This window comes from Motacilla alba, chromosome 15, assembly GCF_015832195.1.
Source record: "Motacilla alba alba isolate MOTALB_02 chromosome 15, Motacilla_alba_V1.0_pri, whole genome shotgun sequence".
In the NCBI taxonomy this organism is placed as follows: domain Eukaryota; kingdom Metazoa; phylum Chordata; class Aves; order Passeriformes; family Motacillidae; genus Motacilla; species Motacilla alba.
The window spans coordinates 5,034,831-5,059,243 of record NC_052030.1 but is presented as its reverse complement, the minus strand read 5'-3'; the positions used below and the strand labels follow the sequence as shown (position 1 = coordinate 5,059,243).

At 43.6% G+C, this 24,413-nt stretch overlaps 1 protein-coding gene across 2 annotated transcripts in view; it reads left to right on the top strand.

The window, feature by feature from the left end:
• The window catches only part of MED13L (mediator complex subunit 13L), a 170,074-nt gene that overhangs the window by 117,151 nt on the left and 28,510 nt on the right, over window positions 1-24,413 (top strand). For both annotated transcript variants that reach the window (XM_038152617.1, XM_038152618.1), the window contains 11 exons: window positions 8,052-8,197; window positions 9,351-9,545; window positions 9,931-10,122; window positions 14,026-14,188; window positions 14,990-15,094; window positions 17,390-18,118; window positions 18,789-19,011; window positions 19,447-19,552; window positions 19,968-20,092; window positions 21,261-21,360; window positions 23,325-23,545. In XM_038152617.1, the coding sequence (XP_038008545.1) occupies window positions 8,052-8,197; window positions 9,351-9,545; window positions 9,931-10,122; window positions 14,026-14,188; window positions 14,990-15,094; window positions 17,390-18,118; window positions 18,789-19,011; window positions 19,447-19,552; window positions 19,968-20,092; window positions 21,261-21,360; window positions 23,325-23,545 (2,305 nt within the window). The remainder of the gene's footprint in view (window positions 1-8,051; window positions 8,198-9,350; window positions 9,546-9,930; window positions 10,123-14,025; window positions 14,189-14,989; window positions 15,095-17,389; window positions 18,119-18,788; window positions 19,012-19,446; window positions 19,553-19,967; window positions 20,093-21,260; window positions 21,361-23,324; window positions 23,546-24,413) is intronic.

Below are 24,413 nucleotides of genomic sequence, written 5' to 3'. Positions count from 1 at the left end.
AATACCTGGTAATGCTGGTACAGATATAAGCAAGTTCCTGATTCCTAAGGACATATATCTTAAAAAGCTCAGAATTTCCAGTGAAAAATATGTGTTTGTTTTTGCATTAACCTGAGAATAACTTTAATAACCTCCATGTTTCTTTTTTGGTATGCATTTATATAGTATTTTAAAGTCTATGTCCTGTAGTACAGTAGAAATATGGGCACAGCAACTTCTGTGTTTTCTAAATAGGGCAGGATCCAGAGTCTCATCACAATGAATTTTAATTCATAATGAATATAATAAACTTGCAGAATCACTTTTTGGTACTGACATCTTAAATAATTCAAAATAGTTGCCGTTCTAAATCAGCACTGCTCTGAAGTGTGGCACAAATATAACAAATAATGGGCTCAGTAATCCTCAATGCCTCGAGCTACATGGTGTGGTACAGTTCTGACTGCATCCCTCACCATCCGTCTGCCGAGGGAGGAATGGTCACTGGGATTTCACTGCAGGAATTTTATTTCAGAGATCCAGGAGACCAGATATTGAACCCTGCTTCAATACAGTGTAAAAATGTGCTTATTTCTATGTGTAGTTTCCAGGGCAAGCATGGGGTGGCTGTTGCTGCAGAACTTGTTCCTCCCTGCGGGAACTGTGGCACGAAGCTCTGCTTCCTTAAGGTGCTAACTCCTCACAAGGAGCACTGTCACTGTGGTATTTACTCACAGCCAAACCTGTTCTGCTGTTCTGCATCTCCGAAAATCCCAAACCTGGAGCTGTCCCAGCCTGAGACCTCAGGATAAGCTGGGGCAGGGAATGGGAGCAGTTTGTCCCGCGTTCCCATCGAAGGTTATGGACGCTGGACATGACCTTGCCTCCAGCACAGACTTGGTGTGGGTCTTGTTCCAAGTGATCCTGCAATGGAATTACTGCTCAGAATGGGCTGATGGGATGTGCAGCATTTCCCCAGGACACGTGCAGGTACTGCTGTTCTTACCTGTCACCCTGCAGATTGATGGGTGCATTGGAGGAATAGCACCCCCCGTGTTCCCCAGGCTGGCAGCCCATCCTGGGCATACATTTATACCCAGGGGAGGGCGGGAGGTTGCTGGAGATGAGATCAGGGAGGGAATCCTGTTAGGGAGGTGTGTGTTGGCCTTGGCAAGGGCTTTGCTGGTGACAACTGAGGCAGTGTTGAGACAATAAGTCTGTAACACAGCAAGTGTTTAGATAATGTTATCTAAATGCTTGCTGCGTTGTGAAACTGTTATCTTAGTGCTTTACTTCACTGGAAAAACATTAAAGGCAATTCATATGTATACAAAGTTTCTGTCTGTGCATCTCCTAACTTTTAAAAAATCCAACCAAATATGTGAGACATCAAATGGACTTAGAGATACCATTATTAAAGATCTGGCAGTTCTGGGAACTGATGTTCTGTTCCCTGCTCTTCTTTTTCTTTCTTTGAGTTGGGGAAGAGAAAGAGATAACAAAATCAAGAGACAAGGAGACAAGGAGTCATTGCCAAAGCAATATGATTTAATCTGCAGCTTGGCCTCCTGTATTCTTATTCCGTGCCATACGAAAACTATTGACTTTGGGCAGAGATGTATAACCAGACACCAGTTTTCCTTGTTCACGAAGTAGCAGTGTGTTCACCTGAAGGAAAGTTGTTTCAGGTACTGTGATATAGTGAAATAATTGCCCAGTTGGTTTCAGCTGGGTGTTCATTAGCCTTGGGACAAGCTCCAGCTGCTGGGCAGTGTCAGCCCTCAGCCCTGTTCTGGCTCCAGCACACAGGCAATTCTGGATCCAGTCAGGCAAGAAGTTCTTGCTTCCTAGAGATGCTGTGTGGACAGAGTCCCAAGCAGGCTCCAGGTTGGTGTTTCCATATTTCAGAGTACATCTGTGTCTGGGGCTGCAGCAGAGAGAACCTGACTGTGGGGGTCCCACGCCAGTGCAGAAATGGGGGCTGGGTGCTGTTGGGAGGCTGTGGTGTCCAGAAACCTCTGGAATTGTCTCATGCCTGGAAGTGCTTTCGTTTTAGCTTTAGTTGTGGTTTTGAATGTGTGATTTCCCCTAAGAGCCAGAAAATGGCCTGGACTTTTTTGTTTGCTGCTGCAGGTGCTCCTCTGCTCTTTTGGTGTGTGTGATGAAGCTTTCTCTGCTACCACAGTGTCCTGGCAGGGCCCTGGAGCTCCTGCCGGGATCATGGTGTGTCCTGAAGGATCTGGGTGCTCTGGGAGTGCATCCCTGCCCTGTGCTAAGGGGAGTGCCTAACTGGGCTCTGGCACATTTAAACCCCCTCTGCACTGGGACTGAGGCTCTGCCTTCTCTCAAATCGAAGCAGGCAGCCCTTCTTCTCCTCCCTCAGTGGGAGCTCGTTCAAGTTCAGGCTTCTCTGGGGATATTTATTTCCAGAAAACTTAAGACATTACATGCTGGACTGTTGATTGACTGAGATGTTGGAGTGTTATTGGCTGTAGGGGTGTCCAGGTGCTGCCATCTCCTGCCCAAACCCCACCGTGACCTGCTCCTGTCCTGTTGCTTTAGCAACTTCAAAGGAAAGTATTTTATTTTGCTCTCACTCTTCTGTTTCAAATTTGCCTTTTGATGCCCTCTTTTTTGTAGTCCACATCAAACAAGTGATTTGACAGTTTTCCTAATGCCTGTGCCTTGCTGCTCCCTCATTTCTTGCATCAGACTTGATGAAGCTATTTTGGAGTAACTGTGATTTGAGGGCTTTCAGATTCCAGTCTTAACTTTGAGGAGAATTAAAGCAGCCGTACAATTTATTGGTCACAAATTGCAATTAATCATACACAGTCGGTGGCTTTGTGGACAATTGCTTACAAAGTAAAGGAGAAACAAGAGGTTGTCTGCAGCCTGGAGGGCAGAGCATGGCAGCTCTAGCTCCTCTGTGGAGAAATAAGTATTTATAAAATGCTTAGCCCTGAAAATAGGATGGATATGTACAAATACAGGATTCTTAAACTTTCACTGTGTTTTTCTAAGGAACCTTTAGTGTCAGTGCAGGTATCTGGCTCCCAACTGCACTCCCAACTTTCCAGGTGTGTCAGGAGGTTGCAATGTTTGGGACAAAGCAAGTTAAGACACTGTGCACTGCATGGCAGCAAGGGGTTTTCAGGGAATGGTTTCAAGTCCTTAAAATAATAAGGATAAAACTCATATGATAAAACTATTGTTTTAATATCCCTCTAATAAGAAAAAGAATCAGTTGTGTTCAATTATTTTTTTTTTGTAGCAGCTTCTTCCCCAAATCCCAAAGCAATTGTTACTGATAGTTTGATTTCCACATTTGTGGTATATTTTGAAATCTGTGGGGGGCAGTTTAACTTTATACAAGATATACACTAGTACATACATTCCAAACTCTGTTAGGAATTGCAGTATCTTGGCATTTTTTTCATGTACAGTTTGAGTGCAGAACAGGTTCTGCTGGGTATTTATCCAAACCTCCCAAAAAATGGAAACAACACCTGAATCCATCAGTTGTTCTTCTTTCTCTGCCAATGTTGTGGAGCTTAAATGTAGTCAGGTTTTCATAATCCTCATCTGATTTTTTTTTTATATGTAAGTAAATGTAATGTTTTCTTTAAGTCATTTATAGTAACTGAGGAATTGGCATTCATAAAGTTTATGGGAAGTCCTGAATATTACATTGCCAAGGTATTCAGCTACATTTTTAGGCATCTCAAAAGTTATTTGAAGTAATTAAGGTCCCAGAGGAAACACCTGAAAGACAGATAATGTCAGCTGCAGCTGATTAGGTGCCAAAGTGAAGGCTTGATTTTTCTGTGTTACAGAGAAAAAGTGCCTGTAATACTTAAAAGGACACAGATCTTTTGTTACAGAAGGTTATTTGACATTGCTGTTTCTTTGTATTTCTGTTAATATATGCCTTTTATTTAAGCAGTTGTTTTAATTTTAGCACACAAGTCTCAGTGAATGTGGTGGAAATATTGTTGAAGGTGTGTGCCAGAGTGTTCTGCTGGCTGCAGAGCAGAGCTCAACATTTTTCCCACCTCACCTTTCATGCAGCCAGAGCTGAAAATAACATATATTCTGTATATGTTGTATATATTCCACCGAGGGAGAGATGACATCCTAACCAGGGCAGCTGTAAGGCACTGGGAAAGCAAAGAAAGGATTCTGAAAAAGTACCTGTAAGAGAGAGTTCCTGCATAATGTGACCAGAGTACTGGCACAGATTTGCATTCTGTTGTGGTTGGACACTGGCTGAAATGCCAGGTACCCAGGAAAACTGTTCACTCACTGTCCTCTGCTACAGCTGGGCAGAGGAGAGGAAAAAAACAGGTTCATGAGTTGAGATAAAGACCGGGAGAAAATGCTTTAAGGGCAAAACAGGCTCAAATTTAAAGGTAAAAAGTAAATTTATTATTAACAGAGTCAGAGGAGTCAAACTGTGCCTCTGACTGTCCTTTGTTCCTGGTATAATTCATTGGTGTGTGCAAAGTGACTGTATAGCACAGCTGTGCAAAATTTAGCAACATTTCTATTGTTGCACTTGTCCTGAGCTGGCAGCTCAAGGTGTTCCAACGGACTCTGAGGAGTAGGGAGATCATTTGGAAGCCATTTCATGTGCCTTCCTGGTGGCTGCTGATAGTTTTATCATCTGATCAGAAAAAAGTACAGAAATGAGACTGATTAAAAACCTGCACTCCTGATAGTGGAGTGGCTTCTCAAAAGCCTGTCAACTTCAGTTTTTCAACTGAGTTGAAATAAATGTAGATTAAAAAAAAATCAGTCTGAACATGGTGTTGAATGTTCTTAGGAACCCTGGTCTGATCTGCATTTTGTGCGCAGTTTTTTGTTGGTGAAAAGAAAAGTGGATCTTGTAGGAAAACTGGATATTGGTAATGTTGGAAGATTCTGGTGAGGACCTGAACAATCTGTGAGTTTTGGAACTTTGTGTGATGCGAGCAGGTTGAACGCACGGTGGAGCTCAGTGGTGGATCAGGTGAAGCCTTGTGCTGGGGCTGTGTGAAGGGCTGGCTGCTTGGAGCTGGGTGAGGTTTCTCCACTTGGATTTTATTCCAAGATGTGCCTCACATTTGTAGCCAGAGTGATTTCTTTGGCTGGTATTTCAGGAATGGAGTGAGCTGTGCTGCATGCAGCAATGTCAGAGGCTGGGAGCACATGCCAGAGCGGGACACAGCCCAGCAGCATGTGCTCAAATCAAATTCTTATTTGTTACTAAAGGAAACTTTCACCTGGGGACTGCAAGTCCTCAGGCCTTGATCTTGATTATTTTTGGTCTTGAAAGCTGAGCTTATGGCAGTGACTGGCACCAGAGGGAGCTTCATTTGTGTCTCAGTGCCTTTCCTCTGGCAAAGCTGTGGCCAGTCAGGGAGGGCAGCGGGACACAGGGTCTGGCTGAAGCTGGACCTGCTGGGCAGAGGGGCTTGTGCCAGCAGCTCCACCAGCTCTGGTCTGAAGGAAAGCACTGCTGGACTGAGCAAGCTTTGTTGTACACTTACTAGAGCTGGGCATGGTTTAATTTGGATCCAGTGCTAAAAGTGATCCATCTTTCACTCCTGAAGTCCTTATTGCTGGGTGTGAGCAGTAGCATTCATTACTGTTATTCCTTAATCTGGCATTCAGGGAAGAGAAATGGGCTGATACTGTATTTGTACACCCCTCCCCCCATAATTAGTTGTCTGTACTCTTAGTCTGAAGCTATCTAATTCTGTGATCTCAGTTACTAATTCTGCTGTTAGATGATTCTCAGTTGAAAGTTAGTGGCATGCATTGCCTGCCCTCCAAAACCAAATCTTTTTTGATCTTTTGCCTTTCAAGCTCTGATTTGGTGTATTCCTTATCCTCACAGTGTTTATGGGTAGCTGTGAGTGTTGCATAAGATTCCACATGATTTGTTCATGTCAGAGCACTTTGCAAGACACTTGAGAGGGTCCCTGGATGGTCCCAATTTTTTCCCTTCAGTTCAACAGCAGCCAAGCAAGACCTACAGTTAAATCCTGTAGGAAGCTTGCAGAATCCAGAGTGCTTAATCCAGAGTGTTTCTGAGTGTATCCTGAAGACAGGAGCTGAAAAAACCAGTTTTGCTCTCTTCTTTGGAAATGCTGACCTGCTGCACGTGAACTCTCTGCAGACCTTATCCCCACTTGATCCTACACCCGATTTCTCACGGGGTTTTTATTTATTAAAACCTTCTTTATATTAAAGATGTTCACGCTGTGTAAGAAAACTAGTGGACTTCGATTAAATGATTGGCCTTTGCTGTAATTTTGTATTGTGTGTGCAGAAATCCACTGTTCAAGGGGTTTTACTCATTTCCTTTTGGGAAGGGAAATGGAATCTTGCGATTTCAGTGGGGACCAATTGGGCAATCTTTGGTCCATGTCCCTGCACTTGATGGCGTGCCATGCCTTTTGATGGCTTTCACTTTGGCAAAGATGTTTTTCTTTTTTTTCAGTCTCCGTGCCATGTCTCTCATATCTTCCCCTCACAGTTCTGTCTTCCTCCTTGATTTTTTCCCCTGCTTTTGCAGCATCTCTGAGATTAGCTTTGGCATCTTTGGGTCCTTTGCACTGCACCTCATTTCCTCCCAGACCATTTTCTGGTAGTCATTAAATGTCCCAATTTTCTGGGGATTTTTGGTTTTTTTTTTCAGTTGCATTTCATTTGATCCCGTCTCCTTTCCAGAGGCTTTGTAAGCCTTTCTTTTCTATTTTGCAAGATTCCGTTTCCCTTCCCGAAAGGAAATTTTAATTGATTTGCTTCTCTTCTTGGGGCAGGATAGAAATACCTGGAGTCCTGGAGTCTGACCCATTTTGTCCCATGTCCTGTTCCCACCCTTCCCCCCATGTAACTTAACGAATCATTCACCACTTCATCACTGAGGATAGTGAAATTTCTTTCCTTTGTGAAAATTAAAACATAACGAAACCTTTTATTTAGTGGAATTATTGTTACACAGTATTTCAGAATCCTGGATGGCAGCACCAGGGAAGTGTGGCTGTTGCCTGTTGTTTCAGTAGGTTTTCTCTCCAGATTTTTCTCAGCTGAACTTTCTCTTCTGGTCTCTTTTTGTGGTAGGATTTGAGCCTCACGGCAGAGTAACTTAGGCTATGGGATGAGAAGTTGCTCTGCCCAATGTGTGGAATCATTCAGACATTTAGTGTGATTAGAGCAGCTCCCAGTTCTGCACCATCAGTGCCTTTGTTTGAAACCAACTGGCGGCAGTAGCAGAGCACTTGGTTGACTTTAACGCTGAAGTGAAATGGTTGTGATTGCCTCTAGTTTTTCTTCTTGGTGCAGGTAGTGAGAGCTGTGTGTAAAACACAGGTCCCTAGGGCTGGCCCTGTGCCAAAGCCAACACCCATAAAACTGTGCACAGCTCTTGAATTGGACGGAAAAATCTCAGCACACTCACTGCAGCTCTGTACATTTTTAGTTGATTAAAATGGGGATTAAAAACAGTAAATGTCCTTTCTTTTCTTTTTTTCTTGTGGCTTTGTAGCAAGGAATATTTAAAGAAATACTTTGCTGTGATGTGAGTCTGTGGGTAGAATGAAGTGAAAACATTTTCAATGCTGTTCATTTCAAGTTAAATTTGGTCAGCAGTGGCAAATCCATGGTTCACCTTAGGTTGTTGACAACTTTCTGTAATGTTCACGTGCTTTTATATTTTTAATCAAGATTCTCATTAGATGTTAGGCAAACAGCTTTCCTATTCCTTTGTTGTTCCTTCTCAGCTGGACCTCATTGTGGGGTGAACTTTGAAGAATTTCTGAAGACCCATAATTTTACCGCTTGAATTCTGCTTAAAATCCCATTTATTTGTAATGAAACAAGTAGGAAAACACATCGATGAGACAGCTGCCAACATAGTCAGTTATTTGTCTGGTGACAGATCCCTCTGTTTATATGATTACTGGCCAGTCAGTGAGCCTCCCAACAGGACGGGAGCGTGTGTGCTTGGCCTCGGAGCTCTGAATTTCCCTCCCGGAGCCCACTAGCCCCGATAAATGTTTCCTTTTGTCTCCTCTGTCCTGCAGCGAGCACTTGTCGTGTGCCTTCACGTTCTTCCTGCACGGGGAGAGCAACGTGTGCACGAGCGTGGAGATCGCCCAGCACCAGCCCATCTACCTGATCACCGAGGAGCACATCCAGATGGCCCAGTCCTCCCCCTCGCCCTTCCAAGGTACCCAGCTTCCCGGGACATCAGCCCAGAGGGCATGGCTCTCCAGAAGTCGCTATCTATTCACGTTGTTGGTAACCTTACGTGCAAAACAAATCAATCATTGCAGTTTAAAAAGACTTAGTGTTTAAGAAAGTCAGTGCACACGTGTGACATGGTCTCTCTGTGAATCCTATGTGGATGTGAATACTGAGCTTATGTGGTTCAGGACTGCTTTTCATTCATACATTGGCAACTATTTACTGTTTTATTTTTAAAAAGAAAGGGTGGATGAGTGTGAAAATGTAGCAGAAACAATGAAAAACTTAAGTGTCTGTGACTATTTATTTGCCAGTGTAAGAAATTAAAATTTTACAGAATTAAGTTGATGACTTAGTAAATTCATAATGCAGTTTTCATGTGATGCTCTAAAAAAAAAAAAAAGAAGAAAAACATTAAGAATTTTGAGTCATTGCATTATGCTGTCTTTACTACAGTCTGAAATTATAATTTCAAAGCAATTAAAGCAAGAAATCTTCGTAAAGTTCAACACAGAGTAAAAGAAAAAACCTCCCAGAGACACATGAAATGATGATTTATAGAGATGTTAATTTATAGAAGCTTTATGGAAAACATTTTGTCTACATGCAAAGCTTTGACAGAGGCTCAGGCACTTCAGTCATACATTTTATTTCACTGAGCTGAATTCATGACTCAAATCAAATACAACTAAAAGCAAAATTGAGTCAGAATGGAAATACCTGTTGTTAAGCAAGTAATTTTCCTTATTTATTGTGACTCTTCTTTATGTATTATCTATCCTTTTTAATGCTGAGAAGTCTCAAATGTCCCTGTCCTCTCTTCTTTCCATGAGTGCTCATCCCTGAATGCTGTTTCACTGCACTGAGGTTGCTGGAATTTCATTCACAGTGGAAATGAGGAACCCAAACTGCCACGGGGTCCTGTGTTTGCTCGGGAGGGCTCAGTGCTCTGTAGGTTTGGATTCACACCTGCACTGGGTTTTGCAGTAGCTTTCCCTGGACCCTTCCGTCCTCAGGCAGTGGAAGAGTGGCTCAGTCAAAGCTGGAGCAGCCTTCCTGTGGGACTGTTCCTTGTTCTCCTGCAGTGCTGCTGAGTCCTTCAGAGTCCTTCAGGGCTGCTGTTTGTTGTGTTGCAGTGCTGGTGAGTCCTTACGGCTTGAACGGGACCCTGACGGGCCAGTCCTACAAGATGTCAGACCCTGCCACTCGGAAGCTGATGGAGGAGTGGCAGTACTTCTACCCCATGGTGCTGAAGAAAAAGGAAGGCATGAAAGAGGAGGAAGAGCTGGGATATGACAATGATTTCCCTGTGGCAGTTGAAGTCATTGTTGGTAAGTTTCAGTATTCTGCCTGAAGGATTATTTTCCTCCCCATGATTTGAAAAAAAAAAGTCATCTAATTAATCAGAAAGGACCATTATAATTTTCCTATATTCTCTTGTAGCTCTCTTGACACCAGAACATCTGAGTAGTTCTGTCGCCTCAAGCTTTTGTACTCCCTGTATCCCACGTGCCATTATTCACTGGATTGAGCTACTTGTTTCAGCTCTGTTCTGGTTACAGAGGGCTGGATGTACATTAGCATGGAAATTCCTTAGCTCTTTGTATTTCAGATAATAAGTTTTGTCAAATTGACATTGAAAACAAGTGGAAGTAGCTGTGATTGCTGGATATTATCAGGTGTATCTAAGACTTGTGGTTTTCCATCTCTCTGCAGGGGGTGTGAGGATGGTGTATCCTTCAGCCTTTGTTCTCATCTCCCAGAGTGACATCCCAGTGTCACAGAGCTCTGCCAGTGCTGCAGGCCATATAAATGTGGGACAGCAGGGGCTTGGAAGCGTGAAGGATCCTGTCAGTACCTGTGGGATGCCCCTGACTCCCCCCACCTCTCCAGAGCAGGCTGTTATGGGTAAGCAGTGGGCTGGGGAGATGGGGTCAGACTCTGGGTTTTGCTTAACTCCTGGGGAGTGCATGTGTGAGCAGGGGCAGGATAAAGGTAGGAAATAGAGGAGGGTTGGGGGGGGACTTTGTAGGTCTGTGGTGAAGGGAAGCCAGTGCTGTGAACACCCCTTTACACAAAACAGGATTAACTCAGTTCAGCTCCCTTTCCTGTAGGTACATCTGTGTGCAGTGCTGCAAAGCAGCACAAACCTCTCACTACTGGGCAACCTTCTGCTTGAACTTGGAGATTTTTTGAACTTCTTGGTCAGCACTTATTAAATTTCACAGAGCAATAGAAGTGTCAAAGACACAAAGGCCCTACAAGTTTCTATGAGACTGTGCTGCCAGACGGGGCTAAAGAATCCTTGTTATACCCTCATTGAGGAGCTCCCAAGCTTAGCCTTTATGGGATAGTTCTGTCACATCAACAGGGTCAGTCCTGGAATAACAGAGTCATTGAGGTTGGAACAGACTTCTAAGATCATCAAGTCCAACCTTTGAACCTTGATGCAAATAAAGAAAACATGTCTGGATTCACTTGTCCATGATTGGAGCCTATAGATTAAGACAATCAAAGTATTTAATATTTACTGCTAATAAGTCAGAATATGAGATGTAAATTCACTTGGAATGGTGTTTTTCAAAGGAACTGAGAGTTAAAATAAGCAAGAAGCCAGTTAATAACTAACTGAAGTAAGGCAATCACCATTTAAATAACAATCTCTGTTCAAGTATTTTAATATGCTATTGTATTTTTAAGATTTTCAGAACCCTGTTACACTTGTACAGTATTACAAGGGGGATTCTATTTTTGAATATTCATAAACTGTATTTTATATAAAAGTGTTCATGTTGTCCATCTGGCAGTCACAGCTTCTGTTTGATCTCAGCTATTGTTTGAGGGCAGTATGAATTTGTATCAGAGGGGTGCCTCTCCAGCAAACAATGAAAGAATTCTTTTTTATCTAAAACCATTTTAAAAGACCTTGAAAAACTGGAGAAATAGATTGGAAAAGCATGTAATGCAGTCCAGAATCACCAATGGGACCCATAAACTGGATTAGTGTGATGCACGGGAATAATACTTCAGTTCTGCCCGATACTATTTAAAATGTGAGTTTAGTGCCATGTCCAGTTTGGAGCACCTGAAGATGTGGACAAACTGACTGGAGTACAAGAAAGTTCAGTGAGAGTGGTCCTCGATTTTGCAAACAGGACCTCCAGGAAAAGATGGATAGAATTGAGGTGGTTTAGGCTAGAGAAGTGGAATTTCAAGGAGAAAAAAATAGGCTTTTCTCTGCAACTAGTAGGTAATGAATCTAAACTGGAGCAAAACAAAACTAGGTTAAACAGGAGGTGAAACTTGCTCTGAGGAAGGAAAATGAAATGTTGGAATAATTTGGCTGTTGGGAAGCTACAGAAGTTCCATTAGCAGAGGGGTGATGAGTTTTGGGAGGTTTGGTGGGGGCCTTTTGTAAGGTTGTTTTTAAGAAACAGATTAGTTAAATTTGTTGATCGAGCTTTAAAGCAAGGACTGGACTAGATGATCTCTTCAGTTCTCTTTTAATCACATTTTCCATGGTTGTGTCTAAAGTATGTAACAAAACAAATTGTTGCTGGAACTGGAGAATGGCATTTTTCACCAGTGGAACCAGTCTGGACTGCAGGGGGTGTGCAGTGGCCTCTGGTGAGGGGCTCCTGTGTACTCACTGTACCATTACCTGCTGTTGGTATCTCTGTGTGGTCCAGGACTGTCAGGGATGTTCATGGACAAAAATTAGTGTCAGTGTGTGAGAACAAAGTGGTTTTGCCCGCTGTGCAATTCTGTCTCCTGTTATGCTGTATATTGCTGTACTGTACAGTATAAAAATATTACATAATTATAGAAAGCAATAATTCATGCATTCCAATGTAACTCGAAAGCCCTGGTGGTTCCTTGGTTATCCTCTCATGCCTCCTGTCCTTCCCTTCCCATCAGACTTATCCTTGTTTTCCTCCTGCTGTTGACACGTGATGCCTCTGTGTCCATGTGATGTTTGTCTATACGCACATTCCTTCTCCAAAGGAGGAGGGCACATTTGCCAATTCTGAAGTTCTGACCTGTTTTGTTTTTTTGATTATCTGTCAAGTTCCCACTTGTTGGAGAACATTTGAAAGCTAGTGAAGTACATGGTTGGAGGCACGAGCCTCAGTATGGCCAGGGGTTTCCATGTTTGACTTTACAGAAAGATCATCAGGGAAGATCTAACTGGAGAAAGAAATACATAATGTGAAGAATGAAGGAAGATGCAGGGTTAGGCAGCTTGTGCACTATTTCAGAAGTTACGTTTTGCAAATTACCTGGTGGCAAGCAGCAGGATTCCCTGTTAGCTGCAGTGATGTGCAGCACTGAGTCCCTTCAGCACTTCACACTTGAGGCTGCTTGGATTGCGTCAGCAGGAGGACGAACTGTTCTGTACCCTGGTGTGACCTTGTGAAAATGCAGCATATCCCTCCTGGCTGTTCCAGCCCAGAGCAGGGACTCCTGCCCGGGCCAGTGGACCCAAAGCTCCCTCTGCTGCTGCAGCTCGGCCTTGACAAGATGGATGTGCTGGAGTTCAGTTCAGCTAAACAGAAACACATTGCAGGGCAGAAAAAGAAGCATCTGCTTGTACAATAGCTGATAAAAGCTGCTGCATCACAGGAAGGAATGGAGTGGAGAGAGTTTTCAGGCTTTCAAACATGTTGAAGTAATATCTTAATTTGTTATCTCTTTGATAACCATACAGAAAATATATACTGAGAATATCATATGCTGTGTTAATAGTGTATCTACTGGTGATAAGCTGTTGGAAATTTCTGTAGTAGTGTAGATCTCAACTGGAAAATCTCACCAAAACCAGTTTTGATTTTAGTATTTCAGTTCAAGCATGTTGTAAAGAAATGGCACAGAATACCAGAGAGGTTTGGGTTGGAAAGGACCTCAGCCTCAATCCACCCCTTGCCATGGGTAGGGACACCTTCCACTATCCCAGGTTGCTCCAAGCCCTGTCCAGCCTGGCCTTGGACACTGCCAGGGATGCAGGGGCAGCCGCAGCTTCTCTGTGCCAGGACCTCCCCACCCTCCCAGGATTCCTTACCAATCTATCCCTGCCCTCTGGCAGTAGGAAGCCATTCCCTGTGTCCTGTCCCCTTGTCCCAAGTACCTCTCCAGCTCTCCTGGAGCCCCTTTAGGCACTGGAAGGGACTCTGAGCTATCCCTAGAGCATCCTCTTCTCCAGACTGAGCACCCCCAGCTCTCCCAGCCTGTGTCTGTTGGAAAGCATCAGTGATTCATTCATTTCCTCTGTGAGGTTTAATATCGAGTATAAAGAACTGATCCTTGCTTTGCAATAGTCTACATAAATTATTAGTTTTCTTAATGGATGCTTTTCAGACCATCCATATTACAATAAATTTTGTCTTTAAAGCAACTCACCAAAGACTATATAAATTCAAGTTTAACATACAGGATAATAATGAAAAAGCTCTATCTTCACTATTTCTTAGTGATTCAGTCCAGAGCTGTAGAGGCTATGTAAAGTACCTCCATTTATTAGGGTGTGTATTTTTTATAGATACATAGTGAGATATAATATACAGAGTGTATCACATCACGTGAGGTGCAGTACTTGCACAACTCTCTTGCTCATGTCTGTGGTACAACCCAGTGCCATCTTTGTTACCTCAAAGGGAGTGTTGCTTTGAAAGGTGTTTGTAAGGATGCTCTGAGCGTTCCCCGGTGAATGTGAACATTGGTGTAGTCAGCAGCCTGCCAAGAGACTTCCAGGAAAAAATAGCAAGTGACAATATGAAGAACAGTTCTGACATGAATGCTTTCTTTCTCTTGCAGGAGATAGTGGCTGCTCTCAGAGCAGCATCAGCCATCCAGCTGTGCAGGAGGGGACGGTCAGTGTCCACAGTCCAAAGAAATCAAGCAAGATTACTCCGAAATTTCACAGCCGTATTGTTCACCGTGTGTGGAAGGAATGCATCCTCAACAGGGCACAGTCCAAGTATGGCAGCAGTCCTCATGCTTTGCTTATTTATAACACATAATATATAGCTAAAATTGTCATAGTTTGCCTTAATGTTATTCTTTACAGGGCTCCTTTGCCACCAGTCAGAGCTAATGATGCAAAGAAAATGTGTACTTTTGTTCAGCTGAGAACTCCTGACACTTCCCATTGAATTTGCAGTTGTGTACCCTAATTGTGACAGTCCTTGAGGCCACACATCCATAGGCTGTGCCTTCAGCCAAGTGCTCTCAGATTTAGAGATGGCAGCTCCCATTTCCTGTTGTAGTTACTACGCTGGAAGCTGGGTGACTGCAGAATGCATTGTATATACTTGATATTTAGGGCTCTAAGGGTGCCCTAATTTGTGAAGCCTTACATGAGTTGGACTGAAATTTCAATTGACAAGAGTGTATAATTGATGTTAGTATCATAAACCTTTAGTATTGGAGATTTAAAGTGTATCATCACATGGTGAGCTCTGAAATATTTATGTTTTCCTATATCCATGCAATTTCCTCATTTGGTATGTCGGACTAATTTCCAGAGACAGTTTAAATGGCTTTCCCCTTGTTTCTTGTGCTCGGATTCCAGACAGAGTTATCTGACACAGAGCTGAGACCTTCCTCCTACATAAATCAAACTGTAATTTTAAGGAGTAGTGCAGGGATCTGCTGTCAATTTCAAAGGTCAGATAGAAGGAAGTAATTTATCTGAGGAGAACACATGTGAATTATGTACATTTTAAAAATGTTGTTCTTCGAAAGGTGGTGATTACTAAAATAATTTTCTCTTCTTCAGGAGGAATCAAATTACAACTGCAAATTTGGAGGAGGAAGTTCCTAACAATAGTGTTTCATGGGATTTTGTGGATCCAGTCCAAAGAGTCAGTTGTTCTTGTTCCAGGTGAGCTTTGAAGAGCATAAACATTTGTCATATTGGGAGAGCCCTGCTTAATTGAGACAGAGTTACACTTACAGAAGGGAGTTACCTCAGCTCTAGCTGAGACAAGAGGAAATTGTAATATCAAGCCTGTGATCACATTTTGGGGGATGAATCTGCATCTCAGCCCACTGTCACTTGCAGGAGCCAGTCCAAGTGGAAAAATGATGGTACTGGGGCCAGAATTACTGCCAGCAGCTCCCATTCATAGGGAACTCATCCTGCCCTGCAGCTTTTCAGAGCTGTAACCTTTGGTTAAGTGGAAAAGGCTTGTGGTGAAGAAGGCAGGATCTTCCTAAGTTTGTGATCATCCTGATATTTGGAGGAATAGGGAAAACATCCCTACAAATCACTTCATGTGCCTCTGGTCAATCTGCCATGGCACCAAACCTGCACAACAGAACATTAAACCTTTGCAGCCTGGTCACCCTCTGTCACTGGATCAGAAAGAATTCACAGCTCGCTCACACAAACATTTTAGGAGGTTATTAAAGTTATCTGTCATCTTTGGGTGGTTAGAATTCCAGAACTCCTCACTCAGGAAAGGCAAACCATCATCACCAATATGTTTAACCATTCTTAAAACTATCAGAGATGTTACAGGGCTAGAAAAAGCCCCCAGTTTGCAGTGAAATAGTCCTGTGAAACACTTCTACTGAAATTCTTAATTCTCAAGGTCACCATCTACTTGTAAGATAGGTGATAAAAGCACCTTGGCCAAAAGAAGTTATTCCTTAAGGATGCAGTTCTTTGTGTAGTCAGAGGAAGGGATGAAGGAACTGTGCATCCTACAAGGGTGAAATGTTCAACCTGGAGACTCCTAGCTCTATCCCAAGTGAGAGGATGCTTTCTGCAGCTCTTTCCCCCTGATTATACACATTGTTTATATTTATATACTGAAAAATTTGGATAAATGTTTTGTCAGGGTGCCAAGTGTTTCCTGTGGAAAACTGAGGTCCAGCTTTGCCTGGAAAGCATGGGGATCAACAGTGGGAGCCTGGTTCTGTGGATAGGTTCAGCTGCACTTGGGGTTTCACACTGCCTGTTCATCCCTCCAGTGATAACTGCATCATGCTGGAGTTGGTAAACACAGCAGCTGGGAAATGGAAACATTATTTTTAAACTGAAGGCAATACCTGATTTCAAACAGCAATAAGTACTTTTTGTGTCGCTGCAGAACCTGAGCAGCTACTGGCATATAGAAATTGTTTTAGTCATTTCTGTGCCCATTCCATGTACTGGATAAATGTCAGGATATGATCTTAGATCTGGAGTCTCAAAGGGCTGTCTGGTACTCAGCATCAAATTCAGTCTCCTGCAGACCCAGCTTGGTGTGTGAGGAGCAGAATGTCTGAAATAATTCTCTTCGGTCAGTTAAAATACGGTGAATGATGGAGAATTAAGGCAATGAAATGTTACAAGAACATGCTTAAGGCAAATCTCCAGTTACCAGGGCATTAGCTGCACATTAGGGTGATTGTAGGCACAGACCATCTGCTGCTGCAGGGAATCTGCAGCTGTCCTGGGAACAGCAAAGCCCTGCAGAAAGCTGGGATAACCCCACAGCCTGGATGCTTCCAGGGAACAGGCACAGCAAGCACAAGATGTTGTGTCTGCACTTGTAGACAGGGTTGGGTGTCTCCAAAGTAGCCCACTTCACTTGTGATCATGTAGGTTATCTTTTTAAGTAAAAAGAACATTACACGTTTAGAAATGGGGTTTTGTTGTCCTGTTGTTCATAAAATAGAAATGGAGTGATTCATTTTGAAATGGTATTTATTTTTAAACAGGTTTCAATGTTAAGCACAAACACATCTTTCAATTTCTGTTTAGCTTAATAAAATCAAATAAACAGCTAAACAAAAAGCCCTGAACAACAAAAAGATCCAGTAAAAGAATGGGCAGAGTTATATCCCTGTTGTCACATCCTTGGAAATCATCATCATTATGATGAAAATCCTTTTTAGCAGGACCTGAAACACTGAAATTCAATCTTATGCTTCTCAGTCTCAAAGATACTGGATACAAAGTCAAAAAAGCCATATGAAGCCAGTAATAAAATTGTATGTTACTGCATTATTTTGTTTTGAATATTTAAAAATATTTATTCAAACTTTCTGCATCAGGCAGAAATTAAAAGCCTGTTAAAAGATCGGGAGCAGACAGGAGGTTTCTCAGTGCTGTTCTTTGGGTTTGGCTTTCCCCTGAGGTCGCTAGCTGCCCAGAGCATGCAGTGAGTGGTTTCTCCTCCTTCCCCAGGCACAAGGTGTTCAAGCAGCGCTGCGCCGGTGCCTCGGGCCGGCCCCCCACGCTGCCCCAGCCCGGCTTTGCCGTGGGGACGGCGGCGGCCTCGGCGCTGCCCGCTCCTGCCTCCTCAAAGCACAAAACCACCGAGCGGCAGGACAAGGGAGAGAAGCTGCAAAAGAGGCCCCTGATGCCATTCCACCATCGGCCCTCGGTGACCGAAGAGCTGTGCGTGGGCTCGGATGCAGCTGGGCAGAAGCTGGGGCTGGCTGGGATGGAGTCCTCGCTGGAAGTCCCCAATTCCAGGAAATATGAGAAGCCGCTCTCGCTACCTGCAAGAAATGCAAGCAAGCAAATTAATATGAATCCTATGGATTCACCCCATTCCCCCACTTCCCCTCTGCCTCCCACCCTGAGCCCCCAGCCCAGAGGTCAGGAGGCAGAGAACCTGGACCCCCCTTCCGTTCCTGTGAACCCAGCACTCTACGGCAGCGGGCTGGAGCTGCAGCCACTGCCCAGCTTAGATGACAGGACAGTCCTGGTGGGACAGAGGTTACCTCTGATGGCAGAGGTCAGTGAGACAGCCTTGTACTGTGGCATAACTCAGAGCAACGAGGCCGTGGATGTGTGGAGGACCTATAGTGTTCCTTCGAGTGACGACCCCGAGTTCCGGCCGCCGGAGCTGCCGTGTGAGAGGTATGATGGCAGGATGGAGATCAACCCTGACAGCACTGCACTGAAAAGGTGAGAGAGCACTCTGCTCAGGGGAGCTGGGCAGTTCTAATCGTCACCAAACTAATTTCTGCTTTTCAGCTGAGAAAGGCTAAGGCTTCGCCATCACAGATGTTGCAGAGGGCACCAAATAGTTAAATAGAAACACTCTAGTGCAGGATGCTTGCCTTTTCCATATCTGGCTTTCTGTTGGACACTACAAGAACTGATCAATTTCTTTGTAACCTATTTTTGTGTTTTATGCTAGCCTAAAAATTACTGTAGCATTCTGATAGTGCATTTAAAAAAGTGCACCAGAGAGTAGTTAATGAAAATGTATAGGAAAAATTAATTGAGGAAGAGTTATTGAGTTAAAAGGCTATTGGGCTTGGTAATTACAATGGAGTTTGCTAGGCTGAAAAGAGTTTCAGCCTGAAAAACACAGCCTGGGAAGGCTGGACTTCAAAGTGTTTTCATTTTTACAGTGACAAAATTGATTCTTCTTTCATTGTCCCAAAGTAGGTCTTAATACAGTAATGTGTTTAATGTTTAAATGTATCCAATACATCCTTTATTTGAGGAAAAAAACCTATTTCTACTTGATCAAGGGGGATGGAGTAAGCCATGGGCTCTGTTTGTGTGACAGCTGCAGATCGTGCTGGTTTTGTTTCATGTTGGCCTTGCTTGTTTATTTTCACTTCAGGCTCTTAGCACAACCTAATAAACGGTTTAAAATTTTGGAAGAGCAGAAACCACTGCAGGCTCTGAACTACCTTGACCCCTTGCCTCTACTACAACCCCCTGGAGAAGGCTGGGGAGACACCAGTGATCCTTACACCTTCGAAGATGGAGACATCAAGTACAGTTTCACTGTCAATAAAAAATGCAAACTTGGGGCTGAGAAAGATCCTTTGAAAAAGAACAAGGTAAGGTGTAAATCCAGTCTTTGGCATTAATGTTCTTGTGGGATTTATCCTGTAGTACAGTGTTTGCTCTACAGCTCTCTGGAAGACACAAACCTGTTCCACAGACAAAATTAGACATGTATATATATATATATTTTTTTTTCAAAATTATGATTTTATATTATCGCCTTCATGATGCTCCTTATGTATATTATCCTTTATGGAGCTGTTTTTGGTGTTTGGCTGTGCAAGCAAACGTTCTAAAAGATGTTTTTACCAGGAGAATTTGCGGTGGTTAATAACCTGGACTGGCTGTCAGAGTTCAATGATGTCCATGGCATCCTTTGTGAATCTTACATTTAACTCAGACCCCTGAGTCTGGCTGGACATAGGAAAACATTTGTTCTTACATAGCTTAAATTCATAGCCATGAAATCTCTTTGACTCTTTGTATAGTCAGAAGATGGGATTGGTTCCAAGGAAATCCCCCCAACGGGCCATTCCACACCAGTTCCTGATGGAAAAGATGCCATGTCCATTTTCAGTCCTGCTCCTAAGACTGGTGAGTTAAAGCACTTTAATTCTGTCTGCAAAGCAAAAATACCTATATGCCATAACATCTGGAGGGAAAAATCACGTCTGAACTTTTGTCTGTAACATCAGAGCTACAGACAGCTCCCAAGTTGGAAAAAATTTGATTTTCCTTGTCCTTTTTATAAAAACAATGATATATTTTTTAGAATATTAAATGAGCAGCAGCAGGTCCTTCCTTGTTTCTCGGTTGACCCTCGGGGTCGCTGCTCAGCCTGCGAGGCTCCAGCAGAGCAGAGGGCTCAGCGCTGCGGGGCAGAGCTGCTGTTGTTTCCCTGCCCGTGCTCTGTTTCCCTGCCCGTGCTCTGTTTCCCTGCCCGTGCTCTGTTTCCCTGCCCGTGCTCTGTTTCCCTGACTGCGTTCCCATTCACTCCCTGGCGCTGCAGACCCGCGGCAGGAGGGCGCTGCCGGCAGGGCCGGCTCCGGCAGCCTCACTCAGGTCACCGACCTGGCCCCGTCCCTGCACGACCTCGACAACATCTTCGACAACTCCGACGAGGATGAGCTTGGGGTGAGTCCTGGTGGGGATGAGTGTTCTGTAGGCTAAGAAACAGATTCCTAGTGGGAATGATTATCCCTAATAGATGGGAGAGAGAGAATTTCCAGGTAGGCAGGCAGGAAATTTTAGCTAGGAAGGATTGCTGGCAAAGAGAGAGATCCTTCAGGAGATCCATCCTGTGTGGACAGGCTTTAAGGAGTTTCCATAGGGAGAGCCGTGCAGTTGTTTTAGAAATCCATTATATGTAGTTCTGCGTCCTGGACTTCCATCAGAATTTTTTGTTTGAGAATTATGGTGGAAAAGATCCAAGTTTTATTAATTGGTGATAGATTATTTTACCTTGTCTGAGAACCTGCCCAAAGAAAAATAAATTCAACCTTACAGGATTCCAGTAATTCTCTGAGTCATGTTACCTCATATTCCTCCAAGGACTTTATTTCAGTGCAAAGAGAAATAGTTGCTGCATGTTAGGAAATACAGAGGGAAGTGCAGATTTTTATCAGTTATGAGGGGCAGTAAATTGCCTGAGAAGGCAAAGATTTGGATAGTCACTATCTTTAAGCATAATCTAATACAACTATAATGATACAGAAGGTGGTCTTAAAGTGACTATTATTAGATAACAGTGTTTGAAAATCTCATGCCTTGTTCTTGACAGGACTTTATGAGTGCACCAGTTTCCTTACTGTGGTTCCACACAAACTGCACTTCAGATGCCACAGTTAATATGCAAATCTACCAGACGACTGTTCTGTCAAAATAAAAAACTACTTTCTTCTCTGAAGTTGCCCTGGACAGCCCTAATGTTTTTCCTGCCTTAATATTTGCCTGTGTTGGGCTCACTCTGTGTCATACTCCCATTGCTACTTTGGAGTAATCGAAACATGGAAATAAATAGAGTAGTTACATGCATTTCAAGTTCAGGGCTTGTGATAACATTATGAATATAGTTTGTGTGTGTACAGAACTATAAAAATGCATAGTTATATGTATGCATCAATTTATGGGGGGATATACAGACAGCCAAATATTTCTTTTTGTTTTTAGTGTTGAAAGAGGGGAAAAAATCCAGACTCCTTGGGGGCAGCGGGTGGGGGAGTAGGAAAGCAGCCATTGTCTTTGCTGTGCAGTGCCACTGAGAGGGGTCAGTCTGTGCTGACTGCAGTGTTTGGTGTTGCAGGCCGTGTCCCCCGCCCTGCGCTCCTCCAAGCTGCCGGCAGCGGGCTCCGAGGAGCGGCCGCTGGGCAAGGACGGCCGGACCGCGGTTCCCTACCCTCCCAGTGAGTACAGAGCTCCTCAGCTCACCCCCACGCTGGCTCGCTGCACGCCCTGCACTGCGCTCACAGGGTGCTCCTGTGCTGCAACTGCCAGCTGTTAGTGAGGGCAGTGGGAATACAGACATGGATTTGTAATGAGCCTGCTGATATGTGAGGCACTCTTTTGTTGACATTCTTGTCTTAGACTGGAACGATGGGAGGGATTTGTTACAAATCTTCCTTTGGAAGCTTTCCCCTCTCTTCTTGCTCACTCTTGGGCGCCTCCACCATTACCAAATCCCTCTTTGAGTATAAATCCTTCTACTTAACGAAATCGAAGAATTTAAAACCGTGGCCGTGATGGTGCAACCTGTCTTGGAAGAAAATTGCATTGAACACTTGACAAATTAAAACTAAAATCACCTTCAGGGTTTAATCTGGATTTAGAAGTGCATGATTAAAATCAAAGTGCTAGGTTCTAACTGGAGGCTTTCATAGGTGGTTGTGGTAGTGATACTTGTGCAGGCTCTGCAGATGGACAAGGGAGGTTATGGGAGTGCAGGAAACTTCTGAAATTGTATGAAATTAGATTAAAACAGCAGAGTTTTGGGAATAGTAGCTTGTACTCTGAGGTTTGAGGCTTTGCTGCATTTCTTGCACCCGACAGGAGGGGGCAGCCGGGGGGTCGGGCTCTGCTCCCAGGGAACAGGGACAGGAGGAGAGGGAATGGCCTCAGGTGTGCCAGTGGAGGCTCAGGTTGGATATTGGGAAAATTCATTCACTGAAAGGGTTGTGAAGCCCGGGCACATTGCCCAAGGCAGTGCTGCAGTCCCCATCTCTGGAGGGATTTACCAGCCCTTTGGATGTGGCACCTGGGCACATGGGTCAGCGGGGCCTTGGCAGTGCTGGGAGTGGTTGGAGTCAGTGATCTCAGAGGGCTTTTCTGACCTGAACAGATCTCTGGTTCTGTTGGTGTAGCTGGCATTTCTCTTGAGATGAAGGAGAAATGCGTCTGTGTTTGTGGGACAGGAGGAAGGTGAGAATTTTTGCTATAATAGTAACAAATCAAATTACAAATTACTTTGTGGTGAGAAGGAAAGAGTGTTTGATTTCTGTGGCCACTATAAGCAGAAATCCAATATCTCTGCAAATCATTCTTTAATGCCTTCTCATTAACTTCAGCTGGTAATGAGAACAAATTGAGGTGAAGAAAAAAAACAGTCTGAAGGAGATGAGTCAGAGTTTTATGGACCCATAAAAGCTGTGCTGATTTACTCAAATGTAGAAGTCTGAAGTATACAGAGATTGGATTTTGACAGGTTTAGTTGATCCATAGCTTTTTAAAATATGCAAAGCTTTTTCAAGCATGACACACATGAAAATGAATGATGATAGTTGCCTGTTGCTGTAGGGTTGGGGGATTTTTTGCAATTAAACTTTTTAATGAATCTGCACTGCAGAATTTTGCTAAGTGGAGTGAGCTGGAGGTGAGAAAATGATGTAGTGTGAAGTTAAACAGATACACTCTACTCGTGGCCATGGCCTTGCCACCAGCTGTGGGGGTACAGCAGTGTCTGTGGGGAGCTGAAGTGCCTTGTACAGCATAAATTCCTACTGGCCACCCTTCATTTTCACCTTCCTCCCTGTCCCCTTGGTGAGCTTGGTGTTAGTGTCAATTCAGCTCTCCAGTTATGAAGGATTTTTTAGTTGTTGGTTAACTGTGCATTTGTTTGTTCATCTACCAGGTTGTTGTTTCTGCTGAACAATAACCTTGCAGAGTATCCCTAGGAATTTGGGGAATTTATCCCTAGGAGTTAACTTTTGGCCTACACTTACACTGCTGTCAGAACCCCAGTAAGTCTGGAGAAGCTTTGCTAGTTTTTAACTGATGAAATAAGAGCTAGCATTGAATTGGTCTCTTCTGTTTTATTGAATTTCCTTGAGAATTTGTATTTGAATGATTAACGGCGTTATTTCATCCTCTTCAGCTGTGGCAGATCTTCAAAGGATGTTCCCAACACCACCCTCTTTAGAACAGCACCCTGCCTTCTCCCCAGTGATGAGTTACAAAGACGGAATAAGTTCAGAGACTGTGACTGCCTTGGGAATGATGGAGAGTCCTATGGTCAACATGGTTCCAACACAGCTGGCTGAGTTTAAAATGGAGGTGGAGGATGGATTAGGTAGCCCTAAACCTGAAGAAATTAAGGTAACATGCCAGAAATGTGGGATTTTTACAAACTCCTCTATGCACACTTTGATTTTTATAAACAAGTCCCATATAGTGTGTGTAGCAACTAACAAATGTGAGCTGGACCTGTGTAAAGAACCTGTCAGCCTGGAGCTGGAAAAATACTCTTCTCTAGTAGAAGAGCTTTTTAATTGTTTCCCTGGTTTTAACTGTAGGCATTTTGTAATTTTATGTTTGTAATGGTTCTGGGTGTTCTCAGGAAACAAACATTATTGTCTGTGAAATGAGCCCTGTGCCTAACAGAAAGAATGTCCATGTGTGGAAAAACACCACACTTGTGGCTAAGTAGCTGTTAAATGATGTATTTCTTTAGATAATTTCTCTATGGCACCTTTGGTGTGCCCCCCTCCCTGCTGCCAGGTTGGCACACAGTGGGATGAAATGGTGCATGTAGAAAGGCTGCCTTTATCTCTCTGAAATGTTCCTTTTTTGGTTAGGGTTGAAACACTCTGAGAAAGCCCAGGGGTTGAACTTGCTCTGTTTCTTCTTCAGCTGATGTTACTTCACAAGTTTTAAGGCCAGATGGAACCATTCTTATCTGACTTTCTGTATAACACAGGTCAGGTAATGTCACCTAGTTCCTCCTCTCTCGAGTCCTGTAGTTGTCCTAGTAAAGAGCTGTTTGTAGCTGGGGACTCTGGGTTCTTGTGACATCCCAGTGTGGCCATTTCTCCATAGCATCCCATGGAGGGACCCAGCATCAGCACTGATATACATTGGTTGTGTCATTGTTCCATCGCAGGGTAAGAGCAGGGCACAAATCATTCTGCCTGTGTGTCCTGCATTACTGAACTTCTGGGGCTGCCTTTTGTCACCTTTGTCAGAA